General features: G+C 50.3%; 6 protein-coding genes across 6 annotated transcripts; 1 reads left to right on the top strand and 5 right to left on the bottom strand.

Annotated features, from left to right (window-relative positions):
- Nucleotides 1-3,409: 3,409 nt before the first annotated feature.
- On the bottom strand, nucleotides 3,410-4,794 carry BKA67DRAFT_267830 (uncharacterized protein). The gene is made up of 2 exons (XM_046095858.1): nucleotides 4,530-4,794; nucleotides 3,410-4,437 (listed from the first exon to the last, which is right to left on the bottom strand). Exons 1-2 carry the CDS (start codon nucleotides 4,668-4,670, stop codon nucleotides 3,454-3,456), a joined length of 1,125 nt encoding a protein of 374 aa, XP_045958282.1. The 5' UTR covers nucleotides 4,671-4,794; the 3' UTR covers nucleotides 3,410-3,453.
- Nucleotides 4,795-5,784: 990 nt separating this feature from the next.
- Nucleotides 5,785-9,093, bottom strand: BKA67DRAFT_563949 (Pep3/Vps18/deep orange family-domain-containing protein). Its single transcript, XM_046102687.1, has 2 exons — nucleotides 6,139-9,093; nucleotides 5,785-6,073 (listed from the first exon to the last, which is right to left on the bottom strand). The coding sequence occupies exons 1-2, from the start codon at nucleotides 8,967-8,969 to the stop codon at nucleotides 5,989-5,991; spliced, it is 2,916 nt and encodes a 971-aa protein (XP_045958281.1). The 5' UTR covers nucleotides 8,970-9,093; the 3' UTR covers nucleotides 5,785-5,988.
- Nucleotides 9,094-9,729: 636 nt separating this feature from the next.
- On the bottom strand, nucleotides 9,730-11,647 carry BKA67DRAFT_518028 (cytochrome P450; the record flags this gene model as incomplete). The annotated part of the gene is made up of 5 exons (XM_046097975.1): nucleotides 9,730-9,904; nucleotides 9,960-10,126; nucleotides 10,194-10,304; nucleotides 10,381-10,704; nucleotides 10,787-11,647. 5 exons carry the CDS (start codon nucleotides 11,645-11,647, stop codon nucleotides 9,730-9,732), a joined length of 1,638 nt encoding a protein of 545 aa, XP_045958280.1.
- Nucleotides 11,648-12,398: 751 nt separating this feature from the next.
- Nucleotides 12,399-13,897, top strand: BKA67DRAFT_658343 (isoprenoid synthase domain-containing protein; the record flags this gene model as incomplete). The annotated part of the gene is made up of 7 exons (XM_046107264.1): nucleotides 12,399-12,553; nucleotides 12,608-12,759; nucleotides 12,855-13,040; nucleotides 13,108-13,264; nucleotides 13,328-13,417; nucleotides 13,494-13,527; nucleotides 13,595-13,897. The coding sequence occupies 7 exons, from the start codon at nucleotides 12,399-12,401 to the stop codon at nucleotides 13,895-13,897; spliced, it is 1,077 nt and encodes a 358-aa protein (XP_045958279.1).
- A 1,376-nt stretch (nucleotides 13,898-15,273) lies between these two features.
- BKA67DRAFT_491570 (S-adenosyl-L-methionine-dependent methyltransferase) lies at nucleotides 15,274-16,167 on the bottom strand (the record flags this gene model as incomplete). The annotated part of the gene is made up of 1 exon (XM_046096987.1): nucleotides 15,274-16,167. A coding segment is annotated over one exon (894 nt), but the record flags the coding sequence as incomplete, so codon positions are not given.
- Nucleotides 16,168-17,673: 1,506 nt separating this feature from the next.
- On the bottom strand, nucleotides 17,674-19,508 carry BKA67DRAFT_267706 (dTDP-D-glucose 4,6-dehydratase). Its single transcript, XM_046095857.1, has 4 exons — nucleotides 19,190-19,508; nucleotides 18,997-19,132; nucleotides 18,400-18,935; nucleotides 17,674-18,345 (listed from the first exon to the last, which is right to left on the bottom strand). Exons 1-4 carry the CDS (start codon nucleotides 19,224-19,226, stop codon nucleotides 17,756-17,758), a joined length of 1,299 nt encoding a protein of 432 aa, XP_045958277.1. The 5' UTR covers nucleotides 19,227-19,508; the 3' UTR covers nucleotides 17,674-17,755.
- Nucleotides 19,509-21,463: the final 1,955 nt, after the last annotated feature.

The following is a 21,463-nucleotide window of genomic DNA, read 5'->3' as shown; positions in this document are numbered from 1 at the left end:
CACCAACCAACCAATAGCTTCCTTTCTTTCCTTCGCAACCTCACCCTGGTAGTCCATCGTCTTGCTTTACCACTCCCGAGCCTCCATATTACATACAGAGCCAGAGCTGTTCAATCTGACAGCAGTCGTGCTACCGTAGGCAAGTCTCTTCTATTTGATTCTTCTTCTCATATTATTAGCCATCATAAATACTCTGGTCTTATTCAGGAATTCCCGAGGACACTTGCTCGTGTGCTTTAGGTCATCTGCCTCAATATGTGTGACACTGGGTAGACATTTCTTTTGTTCCTTGCCGGAACTTTTAAGGCGGCCAGACCATGGCCAGACTCCAGAATCTCACTACTACAAAGTACCGCCTTTTAGTCACTCTGGGCACATCGTCATCCTGCCAGTTCCTCCCCCCCTCCCCCTTCTTATTAGCATCTACCACGAACTGCCCAGTGCTTTCGAAACCTCAAATCAATCCAAAGCACTGGGTTCTGATAACGCATAAAAGAACACGTCAAAGTCTGATGCTTCTTCCAACCATGGCTTCTATCGCTGTCGCCGCAAGGAAACAGCTTGAGAATCTTACGAACCTCAGCGGCCTTTTCCCCACAGATCCTCAGATCTAAGACAACGTACAATACATGCATGCCCAACTAATGCGGACCGCCAGTATGCCCACAGTCTTGCCGTCTCGAAATGATGGCGTCTGTCATCACCCGAAACTACAGTGGTACGAACCACTCGATGATTGGCAAATATTCTTGCAGCGTCTGCACAATGTGACTTTCCCACCAATAGCTTTCCGAACAACGGCAGCCCATGGAAGTGGGTTTCCATTACGGGTTTTTGCCCACATTCATAGCCTAGTTTATTTTATAGGCCGCTCAAGGAAATCTCTTTGTCTGGCTGGTTGGCCACGCACATGTGAAGTTTCAACTTCGTATAAATTCACCAAGCATGCCACTTGTACGGTGCTTCCCAATGCTTGAACGACACCTTGAGACTGTCCCAATCACGACTCGTCCTGGGATGAAAAAGGAGATGCTATTTTTGACATGTCACGTCTAGACAGCATTGACCTTGCTGTGGATCTTAAGACGATACAGCTTCACATATATGATGTGGCACACTTGACGTTGTACTTTACTCTTTCGGGGTCGTTTTGAAGTCGCAATACCTGGGGTACGCTAATTTGGATCCGGCAGTGCAAAACGTTCTCGAACGAATGCAGAACGTAAGATACTTTTTGGACGCAACCTCGCTGTCCTCGTACCTGGTCGACCTGCGAAGTATATGCCGAAGCTGTGATACGACCAAGTTGATTGCGTTTCTATCGCATTGGCCTTGTTCTGGTCGGGGTCGACCGTGAAGCAGGCAGATTGAATCAAAATCCAAGGACGGCCGTTGAAACGCCGAGTTTGTGCGCTCTCATTCTTAGCACAGAACGGTCAAACCACTACAAAGCTCATTTCAATATCTAAGAGAGCTGGTGATCGACAGCAATCCCGAGGCCGCAATTTCTCCGCCTAAGAGACCCGTGTTCTCTTTCATGCAGGCTACTCAAGAGAGAATCCCCAAGATAGCTATTCCATTAATGCCTCGATGTGAGAAGGCTGGCGAAGCAAGCACCCTGCACAAGTCCGTCGTTGCGGACATTTTCAGCTGAAGTTGGGTGATCGCCGGTCAGCTCGAATCTCTCGGGTCCAACCGAGTTGTTCGACTTCTAGTACAAGAAGATAAGATGCCTTCAAATGCTCTGAACGATATAGCCGGCGACTGCAACTAGACGGGATGATGTTGCAGGGCTGCAAATCCCTGCCTCTGTTGGCCTTGCTTCGGAACGATGCCTAGCCAATCAAAGGATCTGGCGACATCTGAACCAGGGGCAAGCAGAAATCTGAAACGCAGCTGCACATGACGCGATATGCGAGCCTATGCCTGTGGCCAGCCATTGCATGCTTCGGTTTAGCTGCTTTTCACTGGCATTGATAAACCACCGCCAGTGCAAGAGCCTTATCACCAAAGCGCTCGCACATGCCCAATATGCGAATCTCCTCCCGATTCTTCGTGTTCTTTGCATGCCTTGAACTTGCTTTGCTCACCACCGATACAAGAATGTAGCCAGCATTGCCCGCCCGATAAGCGGACACAGTAGTTCGTGCTCGTATGGTATCCGCCCTCCCTGTCGGGCTAATGGTTTAGCATCCATCACCCCTATAACCGCGGGAGATCGGCTCCAGAACCTCGAGACTCACAGACCCGCAGCTGATGCTCATAACAAGATGTTAAACCTATATTTATCTCTTGCACGGTGCACCTGCTACCTCCTGGGGCATGTTGTCCTTCATGCATAATTGAAAGCTCCGCCGGGGGAGTACCTGTCCTCAAGCCACTATCAGCAATGACGTCGTTTCGCAGCAGGAAGGAAGCCTTGGTTATCGTCTCTGCCTCAAAGGAATCCGAGGGCGCATTCGTTTATGCGCAAGATTTACGCGATGCAACCAGATCAACGCAACACTTCCAATACTCATGGCTATATTTATGCCACGGGATTGAACTGCTTGCTTTGCCTTGAGTTGTACACATCATGAACGCTGTTCAGATAGCAAAACACAAGCATTCGTTTTCAAGTACCTACGTACCTCGCATTAGCCTCAAGTGGCTCGTATGCTCAAAATACAACAGCAGGAGCTTGTATTGCTGCATATGTCATGTGTGGGGTGAACAGGTTAATTTCTACATCCGCCGATATATCGTGAAGCATGCAAATCGCCGGGCTATGCTCGGCAACCGTGAGCAGTCTAAGGCTTTGTATTGTTTGGCGCATTTGATAATGTCTGCTTTTCCTTACTTGATCTCCAGCACCGCTGGAGCGTTCGCGACTGAGTAGCGAATTATCTCAACGTGTTTTTTTGGGGGACATTTGCTCCAAACAGGAAGAAGAAACAGTAGGCTGAAAACTCAGCGGCCGGTGTGAAGTACAACAATTCTAATTCCGCGCATTTGAGCAAATTCTCAAGTACTCCATAGGCCTGTGCCTATCCTCCATTACCAAATGCGTCCCTACATGCTCGCTTAGCGCTGCTGCTCTCTTGTGATCGGGATCTTGTTTGGCCAGTGATTTTTCTATAGCCTATGACAGTGGTCTGGATCTTTCATCCTCATAAGAGTTTTACACAAGTGGGCAAATCACGAGGTCTTTGCGCTGGCAGCCCTGCGGATTGCTTGAAGTTGCAATTCGTTGGGGCTTATGTCCAGCAACACTGTTTCTGCAATGTCATATCTCGTCCTCGAACATCCTCGAAAAAGAAAAGGAAAGAAAGTGCCCAGAATCCCAATCTACCCCATGGTATAACCCTAAGCGCCAATGTTGTTTGATGCCATTTCCCGGTTACTCCTGTGACAAAAACAAGAAGGAGAAGGAGAGGAAAAAGGAAGAAGGAAAAGGCTTCCCCGCCTCCACCTTCAAAAGAAAGCCGCGCCACCGATCATGCCGACCTCGGGACAGTACTTCATTATCTTGGCCATATTGCCCTTCTGCCACCTCATGGGCTGGTGGAACCCAAGCGGCATCTCCTCGGACCAGACCGTCTCGACGGCGAACCTCCTCGCGACCTCCTCGCCGGGCAGGTTCGCCCCGGGCGTCCCGTCCGCCCGCGCCGGCAGCTCCTGCATGCGCGTGTACAGCCACTGGTCCTCGAACTTCATGTTGGCAGGGGCGCCGGGGACCTCGCTGTCGGCAGCCCAGCTGTGCCGGCCCAGGATCTCCAGGACGAGGGCGCGGCTGCGCAGGCTGAGGCCCCCGTTGTAGCCCTGCCCGTAGGCCCGGTCGATGGGCGCCCCGATCAGGTCCCAGCGCAGGAAGTCGTCGACGCGCTGCGGCGACGCCGAGCAGACGATGCTGTCGTCCTGGAACATGAGCACCTTCTCGTACGGCGCCAGGTCCTCCCAGATCCACGCGTCCGTCAGGAACAGCGACACCGCCCGGTGGCTGCTCAAGGACGCCGTCGAAGGCAGGAACCGGACCTCGATGCGGCCCTCGTCCACGGCCCGGCGGAACGGCGCCGACACGCTGAGGTTGGCCGCCGTCGCCGGCACGGTGTAGAAGATGATGGGCCACTCGGGCCCGAGCACGCTGTGAAAGTGAAGCATCACGGGGATCAGGTTCTCGAGGGGCCGGTTCTCGATGATGACTGCCACGCGGTCCGTGTGTTTCTTCACTCCGGGTAACGTCGTAGTGGTGGGGGTGGTGATTACTTGCTTTGTTGGCTTCGGGGACGCCAGTAGTGATGTTGGCGTGGACGGGATGTTGTTATTGGTGTCACTATTACTATTGCTGCCATCTTTGAAACTGGGCGAGCCTATATCACTGTCCACTGGGATGCTGACGTCTATTGTCTCCTGGTTGTCTTGTGGTACTATTGTTACCGTGTCTCCATCATCGTTGCGCTGGTGGGGTTGGTGTGTAAGTCGTTGCCAAGAATCATATAGCGCGGATTATACGGAGAGGGGCACTGCTTGACAACAGACGGACAACTTACATGGAAACGAGAGAAACCAGCTAACAGCCAGAAGAATATGAGCAATGTGAAGGCCTTGATAACCGCCGGCTTACTGATACCCAGGGACGATCCAGGAAAACTCGGGGACGTAGGTGACGATGAAGATGGTGGAGGATACATCCTTCTATAAGAAAAGGAGCAAAAAAGAGTCAGGGTATATGAAGACAAGTGTAACACTACAAACTCTAGGAGGGACAGAGACACGCAAGAAGCGTCCAAATCAAAAGTTCTAAGTGCTCAACACAGACGAATCATGAACAACGGGGGATGTCAGGCGCACAAAGGAATAACGCTTTACACGCGGAAGCTGGCAAGAGATTCAAGAAAACAAGCATGGTGAGAGAGGGACCAATGCGAGGAAGAACGAAATGATCGAAGCCCAGGAATCCACCCCTCAGCTCCCTCCCTGCACGCCGTGTATGTCGGTTCATCCGGCGATAGTCATATCTAAAGCGAGCGAGACCCCGTACAACAACCCTCGCAGAGGATCAGCTACGTTCTACTCCAGGGTCTCAGACACAAAGCGAACAATTTCGACTAGCTTCCTGTTGGTGCACCATGGGCCTTTACCAAGTCGTACGTACCCTTAGCGCCATTGATGTCTAAGACTTGTATTTTTATTTTTTTAATTGTCCCTCTCTGGCCTGTGCGCCACACTCTCTCTCATCTTACAGGTGTCAACATTATTTTACTTTAGCTGAGTCAAAGTCAGTGTCATGCTACCTTCTCGAGTACGAGGCAGTTTCATCGATACCGGCTGATGGCGATCGGATGAGAGTCGGGTTGCGAACCTGGTCGAAGGTCCATGCACAGTCCCATCATCATGGATCCAGAGGCCACGCAGTCTTGGCGCTTCGAGAATAGATGTCCCCACATCGGCCGCGCAACCTTGTTGCGTAATTGTACATGCGAGAACCGATCATGTAAAGCCAGCCCCAGGGGCGTTTTCGACTTGCCAGCACGTGGAAATTATTATTCAAGACAGAGCCGTTGTCAAGTTTGTTCATGCTTTGGCTTAAAGTCTGGCAGAAGTCTTAGAGTTTGGGACCCGTCTACTAGTCGTGTTGTGAAACAAATGAGGTCGATCGTGGAGACCCAAGTTTACAGGCCACGGAGCTGATTGCCAACGAGTTTTTCCTGGTATAATACGAATTTGCCTTGACAGTTACAAGATATCTAAGTGTGAAGCTGGTCGTATAGCACGGAATACATGGAACACTTGGGTAGGAGGTGAACGGTAGAATTCATGTGATTATGGGTCTGTGACTTCATGATCACTGACTGAATATCTTCTGGGTATCAAAACTTCCTATGCTTGCGTGATGCATGTGTTATCCACAGTGTCCCTCAAGATATACACCGACTCCAATATCCCAAAATGTATTAAAAGTTTCGCGGGGCCGCCCAATCAATGGGGAGCGGGAGCTTCGGTATATGCCTATAATGCCCATTCATTTTTATCGTCGTCCACCGCGATGAAAGGCTCATCGATGCGCTTGATAGCATATTCGCTACAAAGAATACTGAACGCAGAGTTAATACTGAAAACGGACGTCTCTAGCAAGGGAGATTAGTCGGAACGACTTACCATGCTGACGCAACAAGTGCATCCAACTCAGCAACCATGGCATCCTTCTTCGAGCCACTGACAAGCCCTTTGCTAATCTGGACCTGGCATTCCTTTATTCTTTTGCTTCTGCCGACACCAGCCTGTTTCAGGACCTCCTTTCCGAGACAGTCAGAGTGAAAGGCGTGCTGGCAAGGGAAGACGAAGAACTGCCTGCTCAACAAAGGGAGAGCACAAACATAACATTTCTCGCCAGGCTCCACAATTGCGTATCGGTGATCTAGGGCTGCGATATCGATCTTAATGTTTGCCGCTGTTTGTGAGCTCTCATCCATCTCTTGCTTAAGACCGTCAATGTTGCGGCTATAATCTTCTAATGCATTACAAATCTCGTCTTTGAAGTCGTCTATGACAACAAAATCCGGGAAGAACGGGATCAAGTCTTCTATTTTCAGCAGATCGCACCTCTTGAGGAAGTCGATCGCTGTTTTGATGCCGTTAGATTGCGAGATAACCTTCTTCGCTACCGCTAACCAAAGCTTTTTGCGAAGCGCCGGGTTGTCCATTGGCCTGTCTGCAATGATAGACGCATACTCTATTTCGTTGTGTGAAAGAGCCAAGTCGACAGCCTGAACGTATTGTCCCATATTCGTATAGATGTGCACACAAGCTAACGTACGCTTATGCTGTATGCAGAGCCGCAGGGCAAAGTCGGGATCGAATCGAGGCTCATCACCTTGAGACTCGAGATAGCTGAGAAAGCCTGATTCATCTTTATTCGGATGCGATGCATATATGGACACTAGAGTGTTGTGAACTGCGGCGTCCGATGAGTTGAGTTGGTTGATAACATATTGCAGATATCGAACAGCTTGGTTTTGCACCAATGGACCGGAAAAGTAGCGGTCATAATCCAGTAATGCAGGTATGATGTTGCGCGGCTTTAGGTTGGGATGCCTCATCATGATTTCGACCAGTTCGTGGCCGACATGTGTCATTAAAACACTACTATACTTGTAGAAAACCTCGGGGTCCGTCTGCTTCTTGAGGACATTCAAAGCCTCGATCCACCGCTCTCTTTGCACCCAGTAAGAGAGGACAAAGTTATAATCATTGACGGCATTTGCGAAGAACAGAAGCTCTTCTTCTCTGGCGTGGCTGCTGATGACGTCGTATATTGTTTTGCTGTCGAGGTCCGACTTGTGCTTGTTCACAAAGCTCTGAAACTCTTCTCGAATCGTGCTCAGTTGCTCTTTTGACTGATCCGTGTTAAGGTTTTCCACCAGCTCAGCTTCGGTTTTGATGGTGTCCTCGAGAGAGTTGAGCTTTGCCATGAATATTTCCACCAGCCAAGTAGCGATCATGGTTCTCTGCATAGTCTGTGCCTTTTTGTAGCTCATGAGCTTCGTGAGGAGATACTTCCGCAATGCATCATTCTGATTGTTGTCGATGAATGCAAGGGCGACCTCTTCGAAGGGTTTGCTGCTCTTTCCATAAACGCCGGCGGCCTCTATAAACTGGCCTTTGGCCGCTAAATAGTCCCCGGAAGCCATGGCAATGGCGTCTTTCTGTGCGGGGGTGTGTGCATAATGCAGGGCCTGGTCGAACTGCTGTCTCTCGAGCATTATCCGCCAGATGTCCCTATCCTCTTCTCTGACAACAATCTCAAAGATGTTCGTGGCTGTGAATAGCCAGAATGTGTTTTTCTGCTGGTCCACGTAGAGGCCTAGTGCTTTCTGATCTGCGTCGAGGACGACTTGGTCATATATGATCGAGCCAGTTAAGCGGTTGGCAGCGACTACGCGCCTACCGACTAAACTTATGATATGCCACTGAGTTAATATGGCTGCCTCAATGACTTCTCCCGACGCTTTCTTTCGACCTGAGGTGTCAGATGAGACCAGCTGAGATCTGGGCAGCAGCTTTGATTCGCCGTAGACTTTCGACCCCAGTTCCGCGGTTGCGGGCGTCGTCAGCAACTTGCCATGATAGACACCAAGCGAGGAAAGCCAAGCGAAAGCCCTTTCCTGCGCTACCTCATCGTAGGCATTCGTAGTAGGAGTGTCAGGCGTGACAGCCAGACTCGAGGGTGCCGTCCCCGAGCCTCTGGATAGTTCGTGGATTGTAGGTTGTTCTGCGTCGAACAGCTTGGTATATATCGAGCCGCTTCCATCGTGGTGATGACGCCCGACCTTGCCGACGAGATGAAACAGTCTATTCTGTGTGCTTATGACCACCCTCCTAATGTCGGTTTTGCCGCCCACATTGTCCACCCATAAGCCTGTGACGGGCCCGTCGGGGAGCTTCTGCAGGACCTTGAGGTACTTCTCCTCTTTTCTGTAGAACTCGTTGGTGCTCTCGATGAATGTCTCGTATATGTTGCCGTCGCTGGCGCCGATCAACATCTCCCTCGTGGATGCGGTGGGGAGACTTGGGTTCCAAGCCACGCTCTCAATGGTAACACCACGCAGACGTCCCAGCGGCCGCGGCTGCCGACTCTGCGAGTGCAGATAGTAGTTCTCGCCCAGGCTGGTGGCGATGATCAGATGCGAGGCGGTGGGATCGAGGAACATGCGGCGGATGACACCGACCTCGGACGGGCGCTTGGGCAGGTCGATGTCGTCGATGTCCTCAGGGCGGTTGAGGTCGATGCGCAGGATACGGCCGTTGGAGAGGGCGAGAACCAGGACATTGTTGGCGACCTGGGCGGCCACAAAGTCAGCCGCGATGCTGAACTGCAGCTGGACGGGGTCGACATCGAAGATGGGCAATCCACCAGCCCCGTCGTCGAGCGAGAGGCCGGCAACACCATTCGTGGCGGCAGGGAAGCCGTTAGTCCCGTCTAGAGCCATCCCTTTACTCCTTCAGCTGTGCATGTCGGCAGTCGATTTATAATATGGTTTTCGTCGCCGTGGAAATGTGTGACGACCAAGCAGCAGCTGAGGCGCAGTAGCTTTCCGAGCTGTTGGAGCTGTTGTTACCTTGGGCTGCAGACGTGCTGAGTGAATGTTGGGGTACGGGGTAGCAGCGGAATGTCTAGCCGGGGTTATGCACGTATTGAGGGCCGGGTTGAATGACATGACGTAACTTACTATACTAAGTAGGCAAGCACTTTTGTAGCTATATGATTTACTTCAACCCGTGGTAATTTTACGATATTGTGAAGAGTCTTGTCAAACTCCCAGTGACGTCTATTGTTCCCGAGCCACGTAATGTCCCTTGTTCCCAGTCGGCTTTATGGCATGGTTTGACTCATGGTTCAGAAACCATCTTATTCTGCACTTCCTAGCCCAAGACCAAACAAGTGATACAACCCAGCTCCGAGAGAATTGATTTTATTATCCATTCTCCAGACTGATGCTATGCAGGTTCGGATTGTCAATACAACCCATGCGCGGCTCACTAATTCTTCAATTCCCGTCTTCTCTTTCGATGTTGCTATATGCGGGCCTACACTATGATCATCTCGGCCGATGGAGAATGCTACGGATCAGGCTTGCAGGGTACCTTGCGGGCTATATTCTACTTGTTAGACATACAACAGTTACCAATGACGAGAACCAATAGGCATCGGTCGTAGCTGTGTACTGAGAATGCATCTCAATGTCCCAATCAATGCTTGCGTGGGAATACATGGACTCTCACTCCTTTGGAATCATTCCTGGGTTCACTGAGAAAACAATCTACAGCGTGGTCGACGTCCCTCTCCCGAATCACGTCGTAGAGCTCGAGGTCGAACCGCCGGAATACCTTCGCCAGGCCTATGTACATCTCTGCCCAAGCAAGACTTGGCAAGAGAACTGTCAGTCCAGGGGTTTTCTGCTCCACAGTGAGACACTTACTTCATTCCGATGCAGTTTCTGTGGCCTCGATGAAATGGCACGAAATGACGGTTGTTTTCGGCAAGGTTTGGGTTTGATGGAAGCCAACGTGTCGGGTCGAAGCTTGCCGGACTCGGAAACGTCGCGGCGTCCATCATAAGCTCTGCAAGTGTCATGCTCACAGGTGTCTGGCGGGGAGTCTTAATTCAGCTGCCCAAGGTCGAGTAGGTAGGTGATTATGTGATCTTCGCTTACATTTGGGGGTATGGCCCAGTCCTTGTACCGCAGCCATTCTGTCGGTGCTATTAATGGTGCCCTAGATGTGATGAGGGCTGCGATCCGCAAGGATTCCTTGAGCACGGCCGTCTTTATGTGACAAGCACTTATAGTCAGTTCAGAACATGTCTTTTGCTTCGACTACAGATTGTAAGCGTTTACTTACAAACCATTGGAGCTGCTCGAGTTCCGCGAGTCCCACCTCTGAGTTGGGACGAGGCATCACGGTCTCAAGCTCTTGCCTCAGCCGCTTAAGATGTGGCGGGTTGGCGAGCAGGTGGTATATCGCAGTAGTCATCGTACGGCCTACCGTGTCCCCACCCCCTGTGAGAAGTGCGAAAGATTCCTCGGCCATCCGGTCGGAGGTTTTATCCAGTGCCGTCAGATCTGACGAAAGTATCGTGAAGTAAAGGTTCTTTGAGTCTCTACTAGAGGCGTCTTTCTCTTTCTCATAACGGCGAGTCTCAGACCTGCTCTGGGCCTGCATGTCCTGTATGCGTGCGGGTTTACGTTAGTCTGCCCACAAACGAAAGGCGTAAGAGTGGGAGAGCAGTCAATCATGGGTGCCTTACCTTGTGGATACTCAGCACTCGGCCAAGTCCCGGCGAGATCACTTGGACAAGATGGAGAGGCAACTTCAATACATGGGGCATTAGCCAGTAGAGCTGCCTAACTACAGGCGTCATATACAGCAATTGTACAATATTCCGCCGCCAATCCACAGCACGGTCCCAGTTGATGAGAAGATTCATCTCACCGAACTCGGGCAATACAATGGCGCAGACCAGATCCGTCGAGTACGCCAGCACGGGCACCCGGACATTGATGGGCACGCCGTCGCGCCTGGCCTTCTCAAAGACTTCGCAGAAAAGCTCGGCCTTGCGCTGCACCAGGTCCAACTTCCCGATGATGGCTTGGCGCGAGAAATAATTGGCCACGGCGCCGCGCCGGCGGCGGTGCATGTCGTGTCCCAGCGTGCCAAACATGGCCCGGGGTACGCCTTGCACGTAGGCAGTGGGAGCGTACTTGTCGCGCTGTGCAGAGCCTCCGGCGTACAGCATGGGAAAGAACTCCGGGTCGCTTACGTGCAGCTCATGGGGGTTGATACGCACGATGGGCCCATAGCAGGCATGCATGCGCTGGATCTCCAGACTAAACGTCGTTATGATTGCCGCCTCCCCCAGGGCGTTGCTGGCGCTGGCACTGCTGAGGTGGCGTAGGATCACGTCGACGTAAAACTCGTACCATCCTGTGAATGCGGTAATTTTGGGTCCAGGGAACCTGGCAAGGGGATGGAGGGTTAGGCGGTAAAGACCCAGAGCTATGGTATACAAGAGACTGACTGAGATCAGGTAGGTGAGTAATGATGATGCGGAACAGCCCCAAATATTGCAAACCTGACCGGGCCAGCTAGTAGGAAGTAGCTTTGTCATTTCTGCGGATCATCACTTGACGACAGGCGTGATACTATTTAAACGACCTCCTCAGCTTCAGGACAAAGACATAAGCGATGTCCTCATTGTTGCCTGTGGGGCGTGAAATGACTTGACCCAAATTGCACAAGATGAAAGAACCTATGAATCCTATGAGGGGAGGGGAGACGGAACTTTGACAATTTTTTGGGAACGTGGACGGGCTCTCAACGTCTGGGTACTTTGCGCACTATGAGCTGCACGGCTTACTCTTCCGTGTTTATGGATCCTTACTAGACGTGCCGTGACGTGCCGATCGTGGAGATCTAAAGACTTATATGTACCCTACCGTCTGCATATTAGATATACCTTGGGGCTAGAATGGACACTGCAGGTATAGATGCCCAGAAAGACGGACTTCATCACCCAAAAGGGCGTAGCGCGTGCAGCAGCAACCAATGGGACCCCAAGTGATATCACTATGCAGAGCCTACATCCAGAGATGAACAAATCGGTAGTTTGTGGCCGGTAAAAGACCATAAGCGCTATATTCTCCCGGCCAATGGACGACCTCATGCCAAGTCTTTGTGGTCTTCCGGCGCAGCATCTATACAAAGGGTATTGTGTCGTCTTCCTCTACCATCGATCCCGTGGGGGTACCAGCTGAAGACAAAGATGCCTGACGAAGTCTCACCACAAGAAGAAAAGGAGAAAGGAGAACCGCACAACCAGCCGGCTTGCTTCTCGTCAGGCCCTGCCGTCGCACACAAGAATGGAGCAACTTTCTGCGCGAGAAGGTATACTTGAAGCCCTGGATGGGCGAGAGTTCCGCATTGCAGACCTCTCCGCGTTATTTTCAAACTGGCCCCAGACCGTTAGCCCTTGTCTTGATGAGTTGCGTGGCCTGATACCCGAGATATTGATGAGGTATATGTTGCCAACTAGACTACTTTGATGTAATGACTGAAAATAAATGACCAGTCTCACGACCTCTTCTGAGAAACTTTTCAAGCTGAACAAGGCCGATTTTGCGCTCTTCGCAACTTCGTGGTGGCCGGACGCGCCATTGGGGAGAGCTCATATCCTGGCCTGTCTTGTTGTCTGGGTGAGAAGTCTAAGATCTAATAGGAGAGGTAGAGGCTAATCTAGGCCAAGCTTTTTGTATGGGACGATGGCAAGTAATCACGACTTTGAGCTTGCTCCGATATTCGCTACTGACAACTCCCAGAGATTGATGCCGAAGTTGGTACTATGGCAAGAGACTTGAAGGGGGCTCAGGAGTTCCGCGACGAGACGACCGAGTTTATGAGGCAGTACCTCGGGCTCTGCGAGCCAAAGGTAAAAACACCACGCAGCAGGATCATCGCCTTCTTCAAGGTGATCGGCGACGCCGCCTGCGAAACGTATTCGCTCGGTATGTTTCCCTCGCTGTGCTTGGCTCGCCTTGGTGAGGACTGTTCACTAATCCCCAAAGCCTTCAGGACACCGCAAGCTTCTTTTCAGCGAGCTCGAGTTCTTCATGAAGACTTCAGAGCTGGAACAGAGACGACGTCTGAGGGTCGATCTGCCCACATTGGATGAATATGTATCGTGCCGCATGGGAACAAGTGCCTGCAATGTCACGACCTTTTTCAACGAGTGCGCTCTCCCCTGGGCGTGTGTCGTAATTTGAGGGACAGCGAACAGCTCACAAGCGTACAGATTTTCCATAGGAGTCACTATACCGGCGCATATACTCACGAGCCCTAGCATGCGGAGGCTATGGGATGCGACCAATACCATTATCTGGGCGTGAGTACACTGTTGAAACGAAGTCATTTCCGTCGCCATGGTCGCTGACTGTCGACAACTCATTTGTTTAATCCAGTGTCAACGATCTGCTCTCCTTGAAGAAGGAGGTGGTAAGTGCATACCAACTCACACAAAGCAGAACGGTGACCCACATAGCTGACAGGATGGCCGAATTAGGCACAACAAACAGTGGATAGCCTGTTGCCATTGCTCTTCTACCAATACGGAGATCTGGAAAGATCGGCCCAGACGGCCATCGACCTCATCGCAGCTAACGTGGCAGAGTTTGACATGGTCGCGGAGAGGCTGCTGGAGAGGTGGCGTACGGACGACATCGCCGACTCCCTGAGATTATACATCGACGCTTGCAGATACAACTGCACTGGGAATTTGCACTGGAGTCTACGTACTGGGCGGTACGGAATCCACCAGGAAGCCATATCGAAGGGTATTATCGTCCGTCTCGAGTCGAAGATCTAGTGTATCCCTTATTACGCACTATACTCCCGCGACCGCGCCCTTTGGATGGTCCATAGAGGGTCATAGGTACTATTTATCTGGATCCAACTACATTCGCAAGTACGGTAATTATAGGGAATTTTACATGTCCAATACCATCAGATCACTCTTTTTTTAATTCTTAAGTTTTACTTGTTTATTAAAATTAAAGTAAAACGAGTCAACCATCCGTTCTTTGGTATTGTGATGCCGTTCTTGTTAGTCAGAAGCCAGCCTTTAATGTTTACAGAATACAGGCACAGTCAGCGAGTCTACAAGAGCGCAAAAGCTTACCAACTCTTATTTCTCATAACAGACCCTTTCTCAATAAGCTGTCTTCAGTTTATCATCACTCTGTGACATTCAGCTATTTGGCAGTTAGCAGCTCAAGGCCTTGAGATTTAATGGACGTACTGCGCCTTATGCTAGCTGTATGTATCTACGCAAGAGACCTGAGAAGCAGAAACTCTTCCCTAAATGTAATGAAGTGTGATCTCACCGAGGGAAAGGATGAGGTACGACGATGTGTCGCCTAGATGTGGAACGATGGAAAGTGCAGGTGGACAGCTTGAATTTACCGAGTGATAGATAAAACAGTCACCATCATATCCAACATAAGCTCTGCATATATCTCTCGAGGCAAAGCAGTAGTTCTCAATATATATTTGAATCAAATTCAAGTTATGATAAACATTTTATTAATATCAAGCGACAACATGGAGGGGAGCCAAGAAGAAGAACGCGCACAAATATACCAAAAACTCCCATTATATTTTGGGTATCAGCAATGAAAGTTGGCTTTGAGCTCTCCCGTCTTGCGTGGTTACAAGCAGCGTAATCTGTCGAGATATGTAACGTGCTCCACACGCACCGGGATATTTTCTTCGTCTTCTTTTCTTTTTCTTTTTCTCCTTTGAATAATCAGCTCGGGCCTATTTATGGCTTCGGACACTTCTCAGAATACCGGACTTGCAACTTCGCGAGTAGTATTGTCACCTTGACGAGCTCTGCTGTGCTTTTGTTTTCTCAGATACTGCGTGCATATTTTTGGGTCGTGTGTTAGTCGCAAGTCGAGGTAGTTCCTCGGCATTAAAGGTGTGACTGTCTTGGTCCTCTACTGCGTGTGCTTCATCCGCGCCAATGGTGCTCTTCATCCAGTTGACACGTTCAAAGCCTGGACTTTCAACTTATTGGCGCGGGGTTACATGGCCTGAATTTGCTTCATTCGACGTAGCCCTGTCTTGTGCTTCATATCCCGAAAGAAAGGAAACGTAGGATATGTTGTTGTCAGGCGTACTACCGCGCGTGTCGACATCCGTTGCGTCGTCCTTAGCAGTGGGTTGTGGCTCCCACTCGTGCGGTTTTCTTCCTGTAAGAACTTTAATCTGAACGTTGAGTCCCTCGGACATCTCTGGATCCAGAGCCATTTCTTTCAACACCTTTCTGAACTCATTTGCTGCAATATGCACATCTTCTGGCGTATACCCTTTGTACTTGCAGAGAAGCCGGAGAGCTTGTGCTTCAATGCTATCCAACAACGACTTCAGGAAAAGTTTGCCCGTCGACAATTCTTTGGGGCCTATCGGTATCCTTTTGGTAACCGATTTCACGTCGACAAAGCCAGCATCTCGAAGAAATTGAGGCTCCATATGGCCAACGCCAATTAAGTATCCTGACTCGATATGAGCATCTTTCCAGTCGAGCGCAATCTTGGCTGTCTTTGACTCTGAAAAGCCTGGTATGCGTGAGAAGTAATTGCCAGGCATCCACCTATCGTCGTCGTCCAATATTTCGATCCAGCCTCCTGGTTTACAGACTTTGAAGGCTTGCTGGTACACGAAAGGCCAGTCTCGAAAAGCGCCCGACATGTTACGGAAGTGGACCAAGTCGTACGAATCAGGCGGCCGTAGCCACTCGAGTTCAGCATTGTCGATCTCCCAGAACAAGTTAGGGGCAACGAACTTGGGGAAGATATCGGCGATGTCAATGCCGGTGACTTCGCAATCGGGATGTCGATCAGCTACATCAATGGCCCATTCTCCTGTGCCAGCGCCGACATCCAGTATCATCTGAGGATCCTCCAGCGGCGCGCTAAAAGGTTCGTCGTCGAACGCGCTCTTGTAAACCTCATGTACCAGAAAGAGACGGGTCTGTTCCAGTTCATCGTTGGGCATGTAATACGAGCCACAGTACCTCCTTCCATACTCCCAGATGTACTCTACATCGTGAGGGGCAATCGACCGAGTGGTAGCACCGTCGTCGTAAGATCCGGCAAGCCCACGGTCTCTGGACGGCCCCATGAAATGACTACATGGGTATAAAGACGTCGCGTCTTCGTTGGATAGGGTCTGTCCCGAGCGTTGGTTCACTCTCAGAGGAGCCTGGAGGCCAGTGTGTCCCATTTTTGCGTAATCGCTCGAATACTCGTCTACGGATGTCTGGTCGTCCACTTCAGGCATGTCCTCCATGATCGGCTCGTATGTGATTGTTCCTCCCTCGCGCAGTCCTGGCTCTATGGTGGAGCGGCTCAGTCTCTTCTTCTTTCCCATTTCCGCCTCATCAGCAGCACAGGGGGTCGCACTTGGCATATATCCTTGCGCAGTTTGGTCTACTTCGCATTGTCACGTAATTAGGTGAGTTGGTTCGTCAACACACGTGAATCGGTACAGTTGTAGTCATCGGTCGTGGCTTGTTGTCCGGCGTCGCGCAATGTCTTGAGTCTGCGGGCTACGAGTGTGACGAAGCTTCTTTCCCTCGTTTGTCCTTGTCTCAGCAGGTCATTGAGCCCAATTGCGTAAGTCGCACACTTGTCGCATGGGATGGATCTGAGACAAGGCAATATAGACAACCCCGCAGGTGCCTCTGGGGTTCGAGTGTTAAGGAAGGTGTGCAATCAAGAGCTCAAATATGGGCGTGAGTTTACGGAATTCGGAGTTGAAACCCCCAAGAAGCTCTAGAAAAGATGAGTTCGCGAGAGCCAACAGACTCGTTCGAGACCCCAAAGCTGACAACCACTACCCATTCGCCTGGGATGGCACGGTTACACCTGAAGCCAAGCTTTCTCTCCCGCCCTATCAGCGGGCACCCTCACCGAAGCGGCCTCCTCTGGGTCGATTAGTCCCAGGATCCGGGCTGCTGGGGAGGACCTCCGCTATTGGGTGGATGAAGCACGAAAAGCAAGTCTTAATGCACCCTACCTAACCAAAGGTCTTTGTGGGTATGGGCGCCATGTTATGTCAGACACTCTAGACGACGACAATATAGATGAGTGTGTCACCATTGACACCTGTGACAGCAAGACACCACAGACACGATTGATGCACCAGCAAAGGGGTGGAACATTTGTGTCTGGCCTATTATGTGGCTGAAATAGTCATATCTTAAATTTGCGTCTATGGTTGGAGCTACGAGTTAGGGCGGGGATCTAGCATTATTCCTCGGTCACTTGGCCATGATTCGAACCTTGCTCAGCCTTGAGAACAACGAGGTGCGAATGAGGTCGCCCATTAAGGTTAGGACAAGGTTACATTGCATGCCTGCATACCCAAATGTGCACGTGGCGTGTCTGTTCCGACGAACTGAGCCCTCAAACCCGGTTCTACGGCCGTTATGTTCAGAGAATATGCCGTGAATTACTGGTTGCTTCAAAGAATTACCCACGAAAAGAAATGCCCTAATACTTGAATATTGTGCTTTCTCACTGTGTCTCGCATATGCGGAGTAGTTCCTCAAAATAACTATCCGCAGAGATCGCCTCTGGGGGAATTTTTATCAACTCCCTTAACTCCCAAGAAACAAACATAGTATCATGATCGTACATCACCAACACCAAGCTCAAATTCAAACAGCTACAGCTGCATGCTTTCTGTTCGTTCCATTCGCTTCGTTGACAGGATTGGCTTTCCTCTTCTTTGCTGACTGAGGCCGCTCAGTGACCTCGGCATCGGGGTCTTGCACAACAGTGCTGACATCGCCGTCGCGCTTGACCACGGGGAAGGGGCTTAGAACGTTACTGATATCGCCCCACCATTTCTCTCCAAACTGCCTATACCAGCTGACGGTGATTTTCAAACCCACCTCAAATGGGGTCTTTTGGTCCCAACCCAACTTGCGGAGCTTGGTGCCGTCCACGGCATACCGGTGGTCATTGAATGGTCTGTCGTGTGTATACTTGACCCACTTGTCAAAGTCCGCCTTGCTCTCATTGGGGATGTCCATCTCCTTGAGGAGCTTGGAGCACAGGTCCATGTTGGAAATCTCATCGTATGATCCGACGTTGTAGACATGACCCAGCGTGCCCTTGTGCAGGATAGTGTCAAAGGCATCTGCCGCATCCCCAGCAAAGAGATATCTTCGCGTAGGACTTCCATCGCCATGAAGTACCACAGGCTGTCCACGATTCAACAGAGCAGTGAACTTGGGGATAATTTCTAATCATGGATTTAGTAACCATTTTCTCCGAAATTCCTGGGAAAGCCACCTACTCTCTGGGAACTGATGAGGCCCATATACGTTGTTACTTCTGACAATGATGACAGGCAACTTGAAGCTCTTCATATAAGAGTTGACAAGCATTTCTGCTGCGGCTTTGCTGGCGGCATAAGGGTTTGTTGGGGCCAGAATGCTCGTCTCCAACAGATCGTCATCATCGTCATTCACTTCACCATAAACCTCATCTGTGGAGATGTGAATAAATCGCTTAATGCCTACTTTCTTGGCACTCTCGAGCATCACATGAGTTCCATAGACATTTGTATGGGTGAACCCATACGAGTTGCCAAAACTCAGGTCCACGTGAGACTGGGCTGCGAAATGGAAGATGGTATCGATGTTGTACCGTTCCATACAGTCGAGAACCTCTTCGGGCTTTGTGATGTCGCCATGGTAGAACGTGAAATTTCTTTTGTTGTTGAGCATACGGGTATTGTTCAACGACGCGCAGTAGTCCAGCTTATCGAAAGAAACAATGTTGTAGGCATCCGGATAGGTCAGGGTCAAATGACGGACAAGCCAGCATGCGCTGCAATCTTGGTCAGCTACACCATCTTCATTTTGCAAAGAACAAGCTAAGGATGTCTCACATAAAGCCAGCTCCGCCAGTGATCATGATGTTCTTGACATCGGGTAAGGGCTCGAATTTAGTGCTGCCAGTCAAAATGGGTGCATCTTGCCAGACATCTGAGCTGCTGTAATTATACCCATTGCCATTTGTGGCGGCTGCCAGAGGTCTTGAGTCAGTAAACTTCCAGGATATAGGAACGAGGAGCCCCATACCAGGGTGGTTGCCATTGGTCTGACGTCCGGCGGTCATTTTGCCCAGTTAATACGGAGTATGGTGCACCTTGAAGTCTGGCTGCAAGAATGAAAAGAGACGAGAGGAAGATCCTTAAAGGCGAACGGGCAGACACTTAATGGTCAGAAAAAGATTCGTGGTCAGTAGAGCGGTAATTTGTGCAATTGCCTCAATTGAACCGCTTCGCCGCCACCCAGTTGTGGCTTTCAACGATAGGCAGTGTTTGTGCGACAATCCTCGGTTGCGACTTGGACAATCAAGGGCTGACGGTCTTGGAGTCCAGGTTATAGTTGCGATATGAAACACGTTTAATGATGAGCGGAAAATCACGAGTGAAGGGAGGTGAGAATTGGGGTGCGAGGCGGATGTTGTCTTATTTGAGTGACGTCTGACCAGATAGTGGGTTCAGGTTGGCTTTGAACGTGAGAGTCTGACACCCAGACAGTCCATAGGGAGCGCCGGCGTTCCCTCTTTTCTCCCGTTGCAAAAGTGGATATGAAGAAGAAAGAAAATGGTGCGGCTTGAGATGAACAAGATAACTGGGTGGCAATCAAAAGCAGAGCAAAATCAGGAAAAGGGTTGAATGAATAACTACTGCTTGTCCAGCCCGAAAGATTTGGTGAGGTTGGCCAAAGTCAATGGGCATCTTTTTCCTACTGTACGGAAAGAGCGTGCATGTGGGCCCATCAGACTCGGAGCCGCGTACGATTGTCAGGGCAAAATAGCACTGCTGCGCGGCCGTGTTTCCCGCTAGTGCTCCCAGCCTACCTTAACTAAAAGCCGGAAGTCGTGTCCATACAAGTCTGTGTTCTGCTGTCCATGAAGCTCACCATTATCATTGATTTGAAACCTGGTAGAACAGCATAACAGGCATTCAAACCATATTTTGTGCACATATTCTCAAAATGCTTGGCTTCCAAGCCGATCTACACATGGGCGCAGACGTTGTCAGCTGTTTTACTGCCGTCTTCCGAAGCAACGGCAGTCCGAAGCTCTTCCCAAACTTTATCGGTAACAGGGGGTGGTGAAGTGGAATGGAGTGGAATGCTTTTAGCCCAAGCATAGCCTCGTTACAACGATCTGGGAATGATCTGGAAAATGATCTGGAAAACGATCTCAACATGGATACGTGCCCGTACCATGTCATCGGCTCAATCGGAATTGTTGACTTGGTGGCACTTTGGTGATTTCCCATTCCTTGACATCTGGCGTTTTGCACTTTGCTAGCGGGTATGCGACCCTTGCCAAGAGATCTGGGGATGGATTACTATGTACTATGTACGGGCAGCCGAGCCAAGGGTGTTTGGAGGGGCAATTGCGTTTCAACCTGGGTCAGCTATGGGCACTTTATAGCACGTGGGATGATGGCAGAGCTGGATGGCAATGCTTCGTAGTTGTGATACTCCACCAGTGCTAATTCTGATACAAGTCCACATCACCAAGCTAGCCATGATTGACGTCGGCTCAGAAGGCGGTGCGCCAAGTGTGTGTGCAGATTGGCAGAATAGTCTAAACGCCGCGTAACCATTATCATTGTGCTTTCGTACGCATGCGGTTCAACAGATGGGCTATGTGATGTGTCGGGGCACCCACCATCTAACTAGTGATCAAATGACGTGCCTGGATTGGTGGCATTTAGCTATACAATTTCCACAAGTGGCTCCAATTGTGATGTGATACTCAGACTGTCTTGCAAGACATGATGTTTTGCTTTTTTTTTTTTTTTTTTCAAGATAGACAGGAGCAAACTTGCCGCTGTCAGCTCAATATGTCTGGTGTACGGGCCGGAGCCATATACCAAACAGTGTTATAAGGCATGGTTTGATGTGACAATGTCTCATAACTCGTGTATCTTGCGACTGTCAAATTTGTGTTGTAGATTGACGATGTTAGCCCACGCGCTGAGGAGCTTAATCCGATCTTCAATCGTGACGTACCTTGTCAACGTTACTTCCCGCAGGCGATGTGCTGTGTAATGTACACAACCTTATGAAGCCCAACCAAATTATTGGGCCTCGGTCCATGCTTGGCACCGAAACAAATGGTTGCATATAACCTATGGCGACCGAACTCTAGGGCTTACTCATAATTGTTGCTTTCGTCTAAAATAGCGACCACTTAGAGAAACGAATTGCTGGACCGCCACGGTCTCTTTCGTTTCGGTGTTCTCTACGAGACGCCCCGAACTGGAACTGTTCATTTCCAAAGACGCAGATCCCCTTGAGCTGCAAACAAGATTTGTGTCTGACTGTCTC

Source organism: Truncatella angustata, assembly GCF_020726525.1.
Source record: "Truncatella angustata strain MPI-SDFR-AT-0073 chromosome Unknown BKA67scaffold_4, whole genome shotgun sequence".
In the NCBI taxonomy this organism is placed as follows: Eukaryota; Fungi; Ascomycota; class Sordariomycetes; order Amphisphaeriales; family Sporocadaceae; genus Truncatella; species Truncatella angustata.
The sequence above is the reverse complement of the archived record's forward strand: the minus strand, read 5'-3'. Positions and strand labels throughout refer to the sequence as shown.